The following is an 18842-nucleotide window of genomic DNA, read 5'->3' as shown; positions in this document are numbered from 1 at the left end:
CTCTCCTCAGTTTGCTGTCACTCTCCTGTCACTCGTCCATCCTCCTCAGTCTGGTTCTGCCTCCAGGTTTCTGCTGTTAAAGGTACTTTTCCTTCCACTGTCTCCACTCACTAGTGTTTACTCCTGGAGGATTCTGTTGGTTTCTGTAAATTGGCTTCAGTCTGGTTTTGGACCAACTCTATGTATAAAGTGTCATGAGAGAACTTTTATTATGATTTGGCGCTATATAATTTTATTTATATAGTGCTTTTTGATTTGATTTGATCTTATCTGATCTTATATCAGCAGGTATTTGTAAGTACTTAAGCATAGTACGGATGATGAGTGCATAAAATAAAACTTTTGCCAAAAATATTGTAAAATGTGCTCGGTGACACGGTTTCATCAAAATGTTACTGATTTGACAAAGTTTACGCCACAGATTTAAACCGGGTTTCAGTGGGCCAGAGTGACACAATTTCAGTTCTGGATCCTACTATGACGGAAAGACTAATGTGTCCAGGAAAACAATTCAATATTTTTAATGTAAGCGTTTATTCTACATCACAGTAATAAGCTAACAAATGAGTGCAAACAGAATAGGATCAGAGAAACGTAGATGTTTCTCATAGATGTGTGTGTTCCCTTAACCTGACAAAACCCTTATTTTTACATGATTAATACAATATCAAACCTAATGAATCCTAATCCAAAAAGACCACCGATTTGTGGAATGTAACTGTGTCAATAAATTGAAGGAAAAGGAAATAAATAAATAAATAAATGCTTCAGTGTGTAAAGTTCCCAGGAGCACAGTTAACTCCATTCTAGTTGTATGGCAGAAGTCTGAAACCACCAGGACTCTTCCTACTGTCGAGCATCTGGTAAAATTCGGACCTAGGAGGAGGGAGGGCCTCGGTCAGGCAGGTAACCAAGAAATGAGCGGCTGTTCACTGGAGAAAGGACTGGATCTGCCAGGAGAAGGAAACTATCACTGCAGCGATCCGGAGTTAATGACGGAGCGATAAGAGCGAGGTTAACGACAGAGACCTGCAGGAGGCCAAAGCACACTGCAACAGTCTGAGGAGGAGGAGGGAGAACGGCCCTGCCAGCCTGAGGAGAGGCAGGACGGGGGGGGGTCTGCAGGTCTTTTACAAAAGGGTGAAGATGACAAACAAAACAAAAAACCAAAAAGGAAAACCAGACACAGGGAACCATCACAGCAGAATCTGGTGTTCGCGTATATTGACGGAGGATTCCTCTGAGGCTGTTTTCTTATTCCTTAGCCTGTTGTTATTGCAATAAAAGACAAAATTACATTAAAACTAGGACACCATCTATCCCATAATAAGACCACAATATCATTTACTTATATTTAATCACAATTAGGGATGTAACGATTACCGGTATAATAAAATGCCGGTAAAATTGCAGACGGTTAGTATTATCATTTAAATTCTAATTCTCATGATAACTGTGTTTGATTACTGCACTTTTAGGGGAAAAACCCTATGGAAAGTTCTGCTTTTATGTCAAATATTTGAGTAGAGTTTGAATTTATTACAATTTTGGTTTTCTATACCTAATATTTGAACCAATATTCACCTTTAAAGTCTGTGAAAAGGTTCGTTAAGCATCTGTGTGTTATTTATGCAATAAATTATATACATTTTTCAAATTGGATTTTATATTTTTTTGTGTTTTTTTGTCCTTTTGTGTTTTTATAGTAGGTTAAAGTAAAAAAATAATAAACAGATGATATAGATGAAGTTGTGCTGAAAAAACAGACCCCAAACATGGGTATAGTAAACATTTGTTATATAGTATATAAAGCTTCTTTGGCCCCTCCCTCCTCTGTCTGCCTGCTCTCTTTGGCTCCTCCCTACCCTGTCTGTCTGCTCTCTTTGGCTCCTCCCTCCCCTGTCTGCCTGCTCTCTTTGGCTCCTCCCTCCCCTGTCTGTCTGCTCTCTTTGGCTCCTCCCTCCTCTGTCTGCCTGCTCTCTTTGGCTCCTCCCTCCCCTGTCTGTCTGCTCTCTTTGGCTCCTCCCTCCTCTGTCTGCCTGCTCTCTTTGGCTCCTCCCTCCCCTGTCTGTCTGCTCTCTTTGGCTCCTCCCTCCTCTGTCTGCCTGCTCTCTTTGGCTCCTCCCTCCCTGTCTGTCTGCTCTCTTTGGCTCCTCCCTCCTCTGTCTGCCTGCTCTCTTTGGCTCCTCCCTCCCCTGTCTGTCTGCTCTCTTTGGCCCCTCCCTCTGTTGGGTTTCCACTGTGCTGTCCATACTCATTACCCAGGATGCATCATGCGTCCTCCATGCTGGCTGCTGGGTGGTGCAGTCATATCCCACCCTGATCACATGTCTCAGTGCTGCTTCTGAAGCCATCCTTGTTACGGGCAGATCGGTGGCAGATGGAAAACACATTTGCCACGTCTTTTGTCACAAAGCGATGGAAAGTGTCAAAGTGACAGGAAAGCTTTTGTTTGTGCGGCTCCACCTGTCCACAGCCGCCATGCAAATGTAACACATTCATTTGTGTCAAACCTCCATCTCAGACTGACAACAAATGTGTCCAATAATGAATGAGAAGCCACAACACAGATGCAGCGGGGGGGTGTTGAGGATGTACTTACGTATGCAGGTGCTGAGCGTGGAGTCGGGCATGTATCCAGGTTTACACATGCACCTGTAGCTGCCCACGGTGTTCACACAGTTCCCATTAGGACACACCCCCTGCAGCTGGCACTCGTCCAAATCTGTCCATCAAAATAAGGACACAATGATTAATGCAAAGGAATTCTCTTAAATTGGATGGTGACACATTTCACTTCCATAATGAAACAGCTATTCTTTCCAGAATAAAAACCATTTCCATGGTGACAATTAGGCATGTAACGATCATCGGTATAACGATAAACTGTGGTAAAATTGCAGACGGTTAGTAGTACCGTTTAAATTCTAATTCTCATGATAACCGTGTTTGAAAAAACCCTATTTAAAGATCTGCTTTTATGTCAAATATTTGAGTAGAGTTTTAATTTATTACAATTTTGTTTTGTTATACCTAATATTTGGAACCAATATTCACTTTTAAAGTCTTTGAAAAGGTTCGTTAATAGATGGTATAGATGAAGTTGTGCTGAAAAAACAGATCCCAAACATGGGTATAGTAAACATTTGTTTCTATAGTATATAAAGGCAAAATCAAAAGGACTGAAAAACAGACAAAATAGACTCAGACCACTAAGGGTTAATATTGGAATGTTTCTGACACAGAAGGGACATTGTGTCTATTTTTTTTTTTTTGTTTTTTCAAAATACAACTTGGTTAAATTATTTCAGTGTGTGTATTAGTACTTTTTGAAGAGTCTGAGCACAAATTCAACAATACCGTGATAATGATAACTGTGATATGAAATGTTCATATGGTTCCATCTCTAATGACAATACACACATATTATACATTAGACATTAGGCTGAACACAGACTGTAAAGAACAGCACTAATCGAACTCCTATTAACAGAGGCATTACAGTCATTATGTGTTCCAAACACCTAAGGGTTAACATTTATCAACATTAGCTGGAGACACACAGGACCGCTTACACAGAACACAGAAACCTCCTGTTTTCAGGTCTGCAGAGTCCAGCTGCAGAAAGTCACATGTTAACAGAACATACTAATATAATAATAATGTAATATACACCTAGGAAAATAAAGAACATTGTAATATACAAGTTATAGCACAGACATTAGACTGGTTTTCCACAAGTTGAAGGGGCGCAAGGGATCACCTTACCCTAAATCTGACCCGGACCACTGTCACATGTGGCCCTAAATCTGACCCGGACCACTGTCATATGTGGCCCTAAATCTGACCCGGACCACTGTCATATGTGGTCTTAAATCTGACCCGGACCACTGTCATATGTGGTCTTAAATCTGACCCGGACCACTGTCATATGTGGTCCTAAATCTGACCCGGACCACTGTCACATGTGGCCCTAAATCTGACCCGGACCACTGTCATATGTGGTCCTAAATCTGACCCGGACCACTGTCATATGTGGTCTTAAATCTGACCCGGACCACTGTCATATGTGGCCCTAAATCTGACCCGGACCACTGTCATATGTGGCCCTAAATCTGACCCGGACCACTGTCATATGTGGCCCTAAATCTGACCCGGACCACTGTCATATGTGGTCTTAAATCTGACCCGGACCACTGTCATATGTGGCCCTAAATCTGACCCGGACCACTGTCATATGTGGTCTTAAATCTGACCCGGACCACTGTCATATGTGGCCCTAAATCTGACCCGGACCACTGTCATATGTGGCCCTAAATCTGACCCGGTCCACTGTCATATGTGGCCCTAAATCTGACCCGGACCACTGTCATATGTGGCCCTAAATCTGACCCGGACCACTGTCATATGTGGTCCTAAATCTGACCCGGACCACTGTCATATGTGGCCCTAAATCTGACCTGGACCACTGTCACATGTGGCCCTAAATCTGACCCGGACCACTGTCATATGTGGCCCTAAATCTGACTCAGACCACTGTCATATGTGGTCTTAAATCTGACCCGGACCACTGTCATATGTGGCCCTAAATCTGACCCGGACCACTGTCATATGTGGTCCTAAATCTGACCCGGACCACTGTCATATGTGGCCCTAAATCTGACCCGGACCACTGTCATATGTGGCCCTAAATCTGACCTGGACCACTGTCATATGTGGCCCTAAATCTGACCTGGACCACTGTCACATGTGGCCCTAAATCTGACCCGGACCACTGTCATATGTGGTCCTAAATCTGACCCGGACCACTGTCATATGTGGCCCTAAATCTGACTCAGACCACTGTCATATGTGGCCCTAAATCTGACCCAGACCACTGTCATATGTGGCCCTAAATCTGACTCAGACCACTGTCATATGTGGTCTTAAATCTGACCCGGACCACTGTCATATGTGGTCCTAAATCTGACCCAGACCACTGTCATATGTGGCCCTTAATCTGACCCGGACCACTGTCATATGTGGCCCTAAATCTGACCCAGACCACTGTCATATGTGGTCTTAAATCTGACCCAGACCACTGTCATATGTGGCCCTAAATCTGACCCAGACCACTGTCATATGTGGTCCTAAATCTGACCCAGACCACTTTCATATGTAGCCCTAAATCTGACCCGGACCACTGTCATATGTGGCCCTAAATCTGACTCAGACCACTGTCATATGTGGTCTTAAATCTGACCCGGACCACTGTCATATGTGGTCTTAAATCTGACCCAGACCACTGTCATATGTGGCCCTTAATCTGACCCGGACCACTGTCATATGTGGTCTTAAATCTGACCCGGACCACTGTCATATGTGGCCCTAAATCTGACTCAGACCACTGTCATATGTGGTCTTAAATCTGACCCGGACCACTGTCATATGTGGTCTTAAATCTGACCCAGACCACTGTCATATGTGGCCCTTAATCTGACCCGGACCACTGTCATATGTGGCCCTAAATCTGACCCAGACCACTGTCATATGTGGTCTTAAATCTGACCCAGACCACTGTCATATGTGGCCCTTAATCTGACCCGGACCACTGTCATATGTGGCCCTAAATCTGACCCGGACCACTGTCATATGTGGTCCTACATCTGAGCCAGACCACTGTCATATGTGGTCCTAAATCTGACCCAGACCACTGTCATATGTGGCCCTAAATCTGACCCGGACCACTGTCATATGTGGTCCTAAATCTGACCCAGACCACTGTCATATGTGGTTCTAAATCTGACCCAGACCACTGTCATATGTGGTCCTAAATCTGACCCAGACCACTGTCATATGTGGTTCTAAATCTGACCCAGACCACTGTCATATGTGGCCCTTAATCTGACCCGGACCACTGTCATATGTGGTCTTAAATCTGACCCAGACCACTGTCATATGTGGTCCTAAATCTGACCCAGACCACTGTCATATGTGGCCCTAAATCTGACCCGGACCACTGTCATATGTGGTCTTAAATCTGACCTGGACCACTGTCATATGTGGTCCTAAATCTGACCCGGACCACTGTCATATGTGGTCCTACATCTGAGCCAGACCACTGTCATATGTGGTCCTAAATCTGACCCAGACCACTGTCATATGTGGTTCTAAATCTGACCCAGACCACTGTCATATGTGGCCCTAAATCTGACCCAGACCACTGTCATATGTGGTTCTAAATCTGACCCAGACCACTGTCATATGTGGCCCTTAATCTGACCCGGACCACTGTCATATGTGGCCCTAAATCTGACCCGGACCACTGTCATATGTGGTCCTACATCTGAGCCAGACCACTGTCATATGTGGTCCTAAATCTGACCCAGACCACTGTCATATGTGGTCCTAAATCTGACCCAGACCACTGTCATATGTGGCCCTAAATCTGACCCGGACCACTGTCATATGTGGTCCTAAATCTGACCCGGACCACTGTCATATGTGGTCCTACATCTGAGCCAGACCACTGTCATATGTGGTCCTAAATCTGACCCAGACCACTGTCATATGTGGTTCTAAATCTGACCCAGACCACTGTCATATGTGGTTCTAAATCTGACCCAGACCACTGTCATATGTGGTTCTACATCTGATATGTATCTGATATTTTCCAATGTGACTTCAGTCTGAATGTCCAGGTCACATTTATCCGACCTTTACGTCATTGAAATGCGACAAACGTCACCATTCTCCGTCCCAGGAGGAGGAGAGGAGGAAAACCATATTTCCTTCTGTAAACACAGTGTGTGTCTGCGTGGTCACATGTTCCATCAGGACCTCTTTAGTGCATGTGGGTCACTTCAGGACCTCTTTAGTGCATGTGGGTCACTTCAGGACCTCTTCAGTGCATGTGGGTCACTTCAGGACCTCTTCAGTGTATGTGGGTCACTTCAGGACCTCTTCAGTGCATGTGGGTCACTTCAGGGTCACATTCAATTCAGACTCAACACTGATAGAAGTTGCATTTAATGTAGAATATGAACCAACACAGAAAAATCAGATTTCACCAAAAAATCCAAATTGTGCATTCAGACCTGCTGTGTGAACGGAGCCTCTTTGACGTCCTTTGACTTAAATTACAGTGGGCTGGTTCAGATTTATGTAAAACACCACTGAAGCACTGCCAGACGGACATCTAGAACTAAATGTCTCTGATATGTTTGTCTTTTTTTAAAACACAACAACTCAGACTTGAGTCGCTGCTGAATAATCCCAAACGGTTGAGTGGACCTTGTGTGCAGTGAGGTTATTATCGTTAACGAAACTAATGAAATGACGACAACTAGAATTCTAAACACATTTTCATTAACTGAAATAAATAAAACTAAAATTAAAAGAAAAAAACAATACCTAACTGAAACTGTATTGTGTGTTTACAAAACTAACTAAAACAGATAAAAATTATGGATAAAATTCCCTCAGTTTTCATCTTTGTCAATGTCGGATTGATACGAAATCGATTTCTTTGTCTCTCTCAGTTTTCTGTGCTGTCTCCATACGACACTTTTTGCTCCGTCACTTGTGTTCACTCTTTGTTTCCAGTCGTCTTCTGGTCCCCACTCTACCTGGAACATGGAGACCACTAAATTACAACTAAACTACAACTAAGCATTTAGAAAAAAATGAAAACTAATAAAAACTATCAAACCTGCTCTAAAAACGAATTAAAATGAACTGAATTAGAGAAAAAAAGTCCAAACTAAATCAAACTAAACTAGAATGAAAAATCCAAACCTATTCTGCCCTGGGTGTTGCAGTCAGTGGTGGACGTCAGAAGTCCTTCCTGTCCGGTCCCACTCACTGTAGGTTGTCTTTTGAACTGAACTGTAAAATATGTTGTGGTTTCTACAGTCCGAGCCCTTCAGTGAGAGCAGCCTTGGCTCAGATAACAGACTGTGACTCATGTCTGTAATCCCACCAGGACATCCCAGCTCACAGGTGAAAGGAAAAAAGCTTTTGATTCAGTTTGATTAAGAGGCTGCTGACAGCCGGCCTTAGTGGACCTCCATGTTATCCGTGTCCTGAAAGTCCAGAAGTCTTTACTATTTTATCTGGTTACACCTCGCTTTGGAACACAAGGTATAGTAGAGGAGACACTAGATGTCGGAAAGGAAGACCCTGTAAATCAGGGGTCTCAAACTCGCGGCCCGTGGGATATATTGTGGCCTCCTACTTGACATCAAAGTTTAGTATTAGTGTGGCCCACACAAAGTTCTCAAACGTACGATTTTGCTAAGTCTTGCCACATTTTTACTATATTTACTAGTGGCATTGTACCCGTGGTGCCATTGTATGATAGCATGACAAGTAGAAGTTGTCTGCCACCACTGTCCATTTGTAAACTACCATTTAATCATGCATTGTGCGGGTAATAATTTGAGCCAACATGCAAGGAATGAAGGGAAGAGCATGTATTTGTTTGGCCTGTCAAGCAGGATTACATTCATCCAGCGGTAGTGAACTGTAGCCTTCACAGCAGAGCATCATCTGCTAACAGTAGAAACGTCCTGAACGGCAGCAGAACAGCCAGTGTTGGGCAAATAACTTCGAAAAGAGTAATTAGTTACAGTTACTAATAACTTTTCCAAAAAAGTAATAGAATTAGTAATGGTATTACTCCTTCATAAATTTAATTAGTTACCAGGGAAAGTAATTATTGCCTTAGTTTTTTGAAAAACCTTCAAATATGTAAAAGGAAACTGATTTCTGAGCGTGTTTCACGGCCCTTTGCATAGAGTAGAACAGCAGACAGGTACTGAAGACCAGGACTGTGGTGAGGCTGGGGTCCACCAGGGCCCGGCTGGGGTCCACCAGGGCCCGGCTGGGGTCCACCAGGGTCCGGATGGGGTCCACCAGGGTCCGGCTGGGGTCCACCAGGGTCTGGATGGGGTCCACCAGGGCCTGGCTGGGGTCCACCAGGGTCTGGATGGGGTCCACCAGGGCCCGGCTGGGGTCCACCAGGGTCTGGATGGGGTCCACCAGGGCCCGGCTGGGGTCCACCAGGGCCCGGCGTTTCCACCACATGAATGCATATGTGCATTTATAGAAGCAGATGCTCCTCCAGTTAATCCCACATCTCCACTTTTTCCAGTCACTCCTGGATACAGCAGTAAATGTCTCCAGTCCAGTCAGTCGGACTCACTGATAACTCCTCCCCTAAATTAGCTGATAACTCCTCCCCTAAATTAGCTGAAAACTCCTCCCCTAAATTAGCTGCGCACGTAGCTGCGTTCAAGTGCATGTGTTGTGCTGGGACAACTCAAACTCGCAGATGTCATTAGTGGTTCAGGTGAAGGGGGCGTGGACAACTCAGACTCATGGACACACAGGTGAAGCGTGAAGGCAGTGTGGGGGGTTTGAACAGAAGAACGGCTCGTAAACAAAGGGCTCGCAACAAATCGGTTCTTATCGTTCAGTTAAAAGAGCCGTTGAAAAGTGTCGACTCATCCGCGAAAGTCACATCTCTCGTGCCTGGCTGAGTGAGCCAGGACAGATAAAATCTCCCAGAATACCTCACAACATTTGAATACGGACATAAAATTGTGCCTAGTAGATAGTCGGGTAATGTTTCTATTCATTTGGTGAGTTTGGCGGCGATTGGTCCTGTGAAGGCTGAGGAAAACCCGTACAAACGTCCTCCTGTGCTGCAACATCGGGACACGGGACACGTGCCGGATACAGAACGTCCATTATAGTGGGATCTTTATCACTTATGGGCTACCATAGATAGTCTCGTGACAGCTTCTGCTGGCATTTGTTCTCAACAGTTGTCAAGCTAGCCAACCGCAAAGTACTTGGGGAAGTATGAATGTTCTGTCACGTTTCCACTACATGGAACTGGCTCGACTCGACTCAGCTCGACTCGACTCTGGTACCAGGTCCTATTCCATTACAGGATACTACCCACTTTACAGTACCTGGTCGTCATGGTGATGCAGTGTGTTACTTCCGTGTCGTCTGCTCAGAGTTGCTGATAAACTCGCTCGTTGCGTGCTGTCTCGTCAAACTCATGCTGAATTTTTACGTCGGCCACCAAAGACTGAACCTCCTGACTGAATGGTGTAGTTTTACAGACTGTCATCCTGCCACTATACTGACTGTACACTTCCACATCTGGTTTTTGTAAAAGGGCGGGTCACACAGACAACAGACAGCAGGTCTGTCTTGGCGGAGGTCTGCAGTCTCCAAGTGCTTTTCTTGTCTGTATCAGGGTTCTCAAACTCATGTTCTTTCAGGTTCCACATTCAGCTCGATTTAATCTGCAGTGGACCGAACCAGTCAAATAAGAACAGAAGAACCTAGAAATAATGACAACTGCAAATTTTTGTCTTTGTTTTAGTGCAAAAAAGCCCATTAAATTATGAAAATACTTACTTTTATAAACTATCCAAATAAAAAAGATGTGAATAACCTGAAAAAACTGAAATTTCCTCAAAAAAAAAGTGCAATTTTAACAATATTATGCCTCAACTACAACTACAACGACACTAAACACTGAGGAACAGGCAGAAAAGAGTTCAAATTGGGCTGAATTTAATACAGATATTTCAGGTTATTCACATTTTATTGTTACAGGATAGTTTGTAAATGTCAATATTTTCATACTTTAATGTTATTTTTTGCACTAAAACAAGAAAAAAATTTCAAGTTGTCATTATTTACAGACATAATGTAATATTATTTTTTCCATCAAACCCAGTAGTAAATCTGCAGTCGTTCTTTTTTGTGGGTTCTTCTTCTGTTATTATTTGCCTGTAGATCAGATTGGTCTGGATGTGGAACCGACACTAAAATGAGTTTGACATGAATTTTTGTACTTTGTAAATTCATCCCAGGGGTCGGATTGGAACCCTTGGGGGCCAGATTTGGGCCCCGGGACGCATGTTTGACACCCCTGATTTATATTTTGCTGTAACTTATTGACAGGACTGAAAATATGTGTAATAAAACAGATGCAGGATGTGTTTTACCTTCATAACTAAACGGAACTGGATTTGTAATTTCATGGGGACATGAGCTTCGGAGACACAGGATTAGGAGGAAAGGACCCCGCTGAAGTTCCCACACAGACTCTTACCTTGGCAGTGAGAGCTGTTGACTCGTTTGTAGCCCTGAGGACAATCTATCAGAGGAATAACTGCGAAGAGAGGAAACAGAAAAGAGGGCACACATTTTAGTCTCATCACAGACACTGGAAGTGAGGTTCGAATAGTTTTGGGTTTTTCATTCTAGTTTTGTTTTATTTAGTTTTTTTTCTCTAATTCAGTTCATTTTAATTCGTTTTTAGAGCAGGTTTTCTATTTTTTATGAGTTTTCATTATTTTCTAAATGCTTAGTTTTAGTTTAGTTTTAATTTAGTCGTCTCTTTTCTCTTCTTCTCTGTCGTCGTATTCAAATAAATCCCAGACAGGACTCTGCTGCTTTAGTCTCCATGTTTCCAGGTAGAGTGGGGACCAGAAGACGACTGGAAACCACAAGTGAACACATGACGACAGAGAAGAAAAGAGACGACTAAACTAAAACTAAACTAAACATTTAGAAAATAACAAAAACTAGCAAACCTGCTCTAAAAACGAATTAAAACTAAATGAATTAGAGAAAAAAAAGTCAAAACTAAATAAAACTAAACTAGAATGAAAAATCCAAAACTATTAGAACCTTGGTTTTGGTGTTATAAAGAACCGTACTAAATTTTTCCGACAAAAGAAGAGGAGGTAGAAGCAGCAGATTCACACAAACTGTCCCATGGTCCACATGATAGAACAATATTCAATTCTCTCTCCCATCTTTTTTTAATATAATCTGTTGACTTTCCTTTGCCTTTTGACAGGCACAGATAGAGCTTAGAAATAATAGACGTTGTTGTTGTGCTTTTTTTGCATCAGATCGTTAATATTTTGCAGCAGAACCAGGTTGTGAACCCCGCAGGACAAAAGCAGGAGCAGCGTTTGGGTCTTTTTGTTTCCTTTCCAGTCAATCGCTCCATTGTGCCACCAGTTGCTGGTAAATACATTGGCTTTGGCGCTCAAACAAGTGTGGCCTTGTTCCTCAGTTGAGTAACTTATCAATCTGCTTTCAGGTATTTGGTACCACCTCTCGGCCGGTGCCTCAGCAGCAGCTGCTCTGTGTACAGATTTACACTTTGACTTCTTATTTGTCCAGATTAATGGAGCTGCTGCGGTACCAGCTCCTGTTCACCTCTTAGTCTTTGTTTGTTACCACCATCGTGTGCTGTCTCTGCTGTCTTTTCTTTGATTAGTTCATGCATTAACTTTTTACATCGTTTAACATTGCTTTTAAATTAATGGTAATGCACTGTCTTTAGTTTGAATGAATGAATGAATGAATTCATTTTTAGTTTTACATCAATCATTGTACTCAGTACTTTAATTGTAATAAACATGAAAACCAAAAAAGGAACAGGCTAGAAGCAAAAGTTTATTTTTTTAACCTATCCTTATCACCTAATACACCACACACAGTATATCAGCAGGGCTGTCAAACTCATTTTCTTTCAGGGTCCACATTCAGCTAAATTTAATCTGCAGTGGGCTGGACCAGTGAAATAATAACAGAATAAAATATAAATAATGTCACTGGGTTGGATCAGTCAAATACTATCATAATAACCTATAATTACTCACAAATCCACATTTTGTCCTTTATAAATATAAACATTTTCATGTCATTTTACTGTATTTACACTAAAACAAACTGACATTTCACAAAAACGCAAAAAACCTGAACAAATACGAACATTTTGAAATGTCTGAAGTGTAATTTTACCAATATTCTGTTTGTTATTAAATGTTTTGTGTATTCGTTGATCCACTGTACATTTTAATTTAATGTTAAAATGATAAACTGAGACATAATATTATTAAAATTACACTTAATTTTCTTCAGAAATTTCAGTTTGTTCATGTTATTCACATTGTTTTAAAGGATAGTTGGTAGATGGAAACATTCTCATCGCATAATTGTACTTTTTTCGCTCTAAAACATAGAGGAAAGTTTGGAGTTGACATTATTTATATTTTATTCTTATTTATATTATTTTACTGGTCCGGCCCACTGCAGATCAGATTTAGCTGAATGTGGAACTGAACTAACATGAGTTTGACCCCCTGCTGTAGTGTAGATCCTCTGACTGTCACTGTCTTCAACAGCAAAATAAAGACGCTGAGCTACAGTCAGTAGGACTGGTTAGACGAGCCTTGTGCTGCTCCGAGCATGAAAAGGCAGGTGACTTTCACTGTGGAGTTATTTCTAGAGAAGGAAAAGCAGTAAATGCCTGGGGGGTGGGGGTGGGGGGGGTCCTGCTCCACAGCTCTTTTTAAAGGACTTGTTACCCAGATACAGTGTGTGTGGTTGGAGGGGGGGTCAGTCTGAATGAGGCCGGGCTTTTTATGTCGTCGCTGACTATTCAACCTTTGTCCCTTTATAGAACTACATCCCTTCAGTACCCCCCCCCCATTCAAAAGAGCAAAAGTATGACATGGAAACTAGGGATGGAACCATATGAAAATTTCATATCACGGTTATTGTGACCAAAATTATCACAGTTATCATTATTATCATGGTATTGTTGAAATTGTGCTCAAAATGTTCAAAAAACAACTAATACACACACTGAAATAATTTAACCAAGTTGTATTTTGAAAAAAAATTATATACCGGTAATCGTTACATCCTTAATGGAAACACATTGACCTTCAACACATGAACCGCTGCTCAAACACACGGACCCCCCACCCCCACCTCCACCCCGATGAGCAGAACTGTTCTGGACATAAGGGAGTGAAGAACTGACTGGAAGAGTCCTGTGTGTGGACGCCAGTCCAACCAGAATACAAACTACACACATGCTGGAACTACTTCAACCATCACACACTGCTCTGATCAGAAGGTTAAAGTTCAAAATGATGGTGTGAGCCTTTGATAATACATTCAATTAGGGATGTAACGATTACTAGTATAACAATAAACAGCAGTAAAACTGCAGACGGTTAGTATTACCATTTAAATTCTAATTCTCATGATAACTGTGTTTGATTATCACACTTTTAGGGGAAAACACTCTATGAAAAGATCTGCTTTTATGTCAAATATTTGAGTAGAGTTTGAATTTATTACAATTTTAATTTTCTATACCTAATATTTGGAACCAATATTCACTTTTAAAGTCTTTGAAAAGGTTCGTTAAGCATCTGTGTGTTATTTATGAAATAAAGTATATACATTTTTCAAATCAGATTTTATATTTTTTGTGTGTTTTTTGTCCTTTTATGTTTTTATAGTAGGTTAAAGTGAAAAAATAATAAACAGATGATATAGATGAAGTTGTGCAGAAAAAACAGATCCCAAACATGGGAATAGTAAACATTTGTTTATATAGTATATAAAGGCAAGATGGAGAAAAATCTAAAATGGATGGAGTTCCTGGTATAATAATAATAATAATAATAATAATAATAATAATAATAATAATAATAATAATAATAATAATAATAATAATAATACGCTGCAAAAAAGGAAAATCTGACTTAGATAAAGTGACTTGAATCTGGAATATTTATCTTGAAAGATATATATTTTTTTTACATTTATTTAATTATTGAGTCTTAATCTTGTTCAGATGATTTGATTTCTTTCAAGATTTTTCTTCTTGCTCTACCCCACTGAGATATTACAACTAATTTAAACAATATTTATCATAAAACCAGCTCCACTGTAGGAAGATAAGGATGGAGGACACAGGAACTGTTTACCCTCAACACATTTGAACTGGCTTTATGCAGTTCTGAAACAAGTGTGTTCTACTTAAAATAAGAATTTGATCATTCTATAATAATATTTATAATATTTTCTTATTTTAAGAAAACCTGATGAGTGCAGTTTTTTCCTGCTGCACTGGCAGATGGTTTTACTTGAAACAAAACATTTTAAACCAGTAATGAGTTTAATTTTCTTATTTTTGTATAGGCCTTTTCTGCAGTGTAATAATAATAATAATAATAATAATAATAATAATAATAATAATAATAATAATAATAATAATAATGCATGTTCATTATTGCAAATATTTATAAAATACAATTCCACTGGTTGTGAAACCACTGAAAACCTTTTCTTTGTACATTTGGCAATAAAATACAAATTGAAGTGAATAAATAAGGACAGAGTTTCAGGGTTTAAAGTGTTCCAGGTGGACTTTGGATGTACTCACATGGTTTCTTTGGACACTTCTGGCATTTGTGGAAGCCCCAGGACGTCCCCATGATCCCACAGCACTGGTCCTGTTTGGTGAGACCAGGTAGAAGCTTCCCACACTGACCCACAGAAGACGACATGTAAAAGGACACACACACATGAGTCCAAATCTGTCTGCTCTACACCTGAACCACACAACCTCCGAGAAACAGAAGAGAATGAACGGCACTGATTTATCCAAGAGCCATGTCCGACAGGACATTCTACACATGGACTGGACTATTTTACATGTTTGGTTATTAGAGCACACTTGGTTTTCACTGTCTGTACATGTTGGTTTGGACCTGATGTTTCCAGGTAGAGTGGGGACCAGAAGACGACTGGAAACCACAAGTGAACACAAGTGACGGAGCAAAAAGTGTCGTATGGAGACAGCACAGAAAACTGAGAGACAAAGAAATCCATTTTATATCAATCCGACACTGACAAAGACGAAAACGAAGGGAATTTTATCCATAATTTTTATCCGTTTTAGTTAGTTTTATAAACACACAATACAGTTTCAGTTAGTTATCATTTTTTTCTTTTAATTATAGTTTTTATTTATTTCAGTTAACGAAAATGTTTTTACAATTCTAGTTTTCGTCATTTCATTAGTTTTCATTAATGATAATAACCTTGCATCAGATATGACCCATTAGGACGTTCAGAGGCTCCGTAGTTACCATGGAAACACCATCATCTCCAACATCAATGCCAGTGGATGGACACACTGTGTTTATGTTCAGTTAATGACAGACTGGACTGAAAAAGACACTGTTTATTCAGTTTTATCTGTTGTTGATACAATAACCCTCAAATATAATCTCAGTACGATGAGTAAAGTATATGGTCACTACATTAAATAAGAGGAAAATACCAGATTTTCACTGAAAAATGCAAAACACAGAGGATATTGTTATAATAGATGGTGATAAATCACTTAAGAAAAGTTAAATCTAGAGAAAAACAGACTTTGGAACTGCCACAACAGAAGGCCTGGGTCTGTTTGAGTCCAGATTAGATGACACGTTCACCAAGGGTGGAAGAAAATATCAGTTCTGCAATATATCACCATATTTCATTTCACAATACTGTATCGATATTAAAAAGTACTGTATGGATATTTTTAGGTATTTATTCAAATGCAGATACTGTGGAGGTTCAGTTTTGTTTTTTGTTCTTCTTTTTTGTTTATATATGTTGTCACCCTGGGTCATAATTTGTCTATTTGTGTTTATATGTATATGTTTTCTGTGTAGTGCGTTCTCCCCCTGTCCTGTAGGTGTGCTGTGTGTGTCTTGTGTCTTTTGTTTTTGCAGGAAGCTGATTGGTGGAGTGTGATTGCCCGGCCCCTTTAAATGGCCCTGGACCAGCCGTTCTCTCTCTCCTTGTCTACTGCCAGCTCCCAACTGTGTTTTCTGTGTGTGGTTGTCAGTCTTCGTGCCTTCATGTGATAATTTGTATTTGTAGATAGTTGGAAATAGAGTTTTTGTAAATCGATCCTTTTTCCTGGTAGAGGAGGTCGGCTCTTTTATTTTCATGTTTTCTCCTGTTTTGTCTTAGGGAGTTTAGGTTAGTTTTCTGTATTTTATTTCTTGCATTTATTTTGGAGTAGGCAATTTAGTTTGAACTGTGAAGAAGATATTTTGTTTGTTGTTTTAGCCGCACCCTCCCCTAACCCTTCTTTAGTTGTAAAAAAATAAATATTGTGAACTTTAGTTTTTGACTGACGTGTGTGCTTAGGAGCTGGGAGGAGACAAAGTAGAGCATATTATGTTGGCCCTGGTGAACCCCTAGGCCGGGGCGTGACATTTAACACTCTTATATTCAATAATGTTGGTTCCTTTGTTTGGATTGAACTCAAATCCTGTTCTGATGTTAGTTGTGAACTAATAGAATCTGAACATTTAAACAGGATCTGAAACTGGAATGTCTGTGAAACAGAATTTCAGTTTGAACACAGTTTGAACATTTGGTGATAGAACATTAGATCCTGTTGGGATCAAATAAAAATGTGTTTAGTATTTGTGCAGATTTCTGGTGGAATTCAATTCTTCAAGGAAATAATCATTAAAAAAAAGAAACAAACAAAAAATTGCCTTTTTAACAGTATCACGATATATCGTCATATATCGAATTGCGATCCTAGTATTGTGATTTGTATTGTATCACCAGGTTCTTACACAGCCCTAATGTTCACTGACATGTTGGTTGGTCCTTTTTTGCGGCGGCAGTGCCTACCTGACTGCCCGCCGTCTCCTGGAAGCATCGGCCCAGTGTGTTCTTGGATGAGACCGGCTGGTACTGAGGGACGTGGTATCCATGGTGACCGGGGTAGACCACGTTGTAGCCGTGGTGCTGGACCTTCTGGCTGCTCTCGCTGTGGTGGTAGGTGTACGTGGAGGAGGCGGAGGCGGAGCCGGACTGGGAGCCTTTGAGCGTGCGTCCGTTGTTGTGGTAGTTGTCCAGCTGAGAGACCTGATGGACCTGGACCGACGCCTCCGGAGGATGTTTGATGTGGATGTTAACGAAGCTGGGGCTGAACACTGGAGACGCACACACAACACACACACAACATATACAACACACAACAAACACAGCACACACACAACACACACAAACACAGCACCCGTCAGTGAACACCACACAGACCAAGGCTTTACTCATGACCTTCCTAAAGTTTTCCAGAACTTTTTATGTTTTCTTCTGTTATTCATAATTATCCTACACCATACTCTAACTCAGGGCTGTCAAAGTCATGTTAGTTCAGTTCCACATTCAGCTAAATCTGATCTGCAGTGGGCCCAACCAGTTACATAATCACAGAATAATATATAAATAATGTCAACTCCAAACTTTTCTATATGTTTTAGAGCGAAAAAAAAAAAGTAAATTTACATTATGAAAAGGTTTACATCTACAAACTATCCTTTCAGAAGATGTGAACAACATGAACAAACTGAAAAAATCAGTGTACAGTGTACAGTTACGTACAGATCACAGTGGATCTACAAACACACAGAACAGTTAATAACAGGCAGAATATTGTTAAAATTGTACTTCTCTTAAAACATTTCAGGTTGTTTATATTTGTTCAGGTTATTCACATTTTTTGCGAAATTATACTTTGTTTTAGTGTAAATACATGAAAATATTTACATTTACAAACAGAAACATTTGGCGTTGTCATTATTTCTGTGTTATTATGATCGTATGTTACTGGTCTGACCCATTTGAGATTGAATTGGTCTGAATGTGGAACCTGAACTAAAAGGATTGTTCATATTTTAGTGTAATTTTTACATTTCACAAATTCATCCCCAGGGCCGGACTGGACCCTTTGGAGGGCCGGATTTGGCCCCCAGGACGCATGTTTGACACCTGTGTTTTAGAGCGAAAAAAGTTAAATTATGTGATGAAAATGTTTACATCTACCAGCTATTCTTTAAAACAATATGAATAACATGAACAAACTGAAATTTCTTAAGAAAACTAAGTGTAATTTTAATAATATTCTGTCTCAGTTTATCATTTACACATTAAAT

At 40.6% G+C, this 18842-nt stretch overlaps 1 protein-coding gene across 1 annotated transcript in view; it reads right to left on the bottom strand.

Moving 5' to 3' along the window:
* Positions 1–18842, bottom strand: part of LOC115434546 (latent-transforming growth factor beta-binding protein 1-like) — a 152468-nt gene that overhangs the window by 15021 nt on the left and 118605 nt on the right. Inside the window, exons 7-11 of the mRNA XM_030156580.1 lie at positions 17539–17843; positions 15272–15374; positions 11120–11179; positions 2514–2725; positions 2262–2402 (exon numbers count right to left, since the gene is read on the bottom strand). Of these exons, the coding sequence (XP_030012440.1) occupies positions 2262–2402; positions 2514–2725; positions 11120–11179; positions 15272–15374; positions 17539–17843 (821 nt within the window). The remainder of the gene's footprint in view (positions 1–2261; positions 2403–2513; positions 2726–11119; positions 11180–15271; positions 15375–17538; positions 17844–18842) is intronic.

This window comes from Sphaeramia orbicularis, chromosome 15, assembly GCF_902148855.1.
Source record: "Sphaeramia orbicularis chromosome 15, fSphaOr1.1, whole genome shotgun sequence".
Taxonomy (NCBI): Eukaryota; Metazoa; Chordata; class Actinopteri; order Kurtiformes; family Apogonidae; genus Sphaeramia; species Sphaeramia orbicularis.
This window is presented reverse-complemented; position numbering and strand designations above follow the sequence as displayed.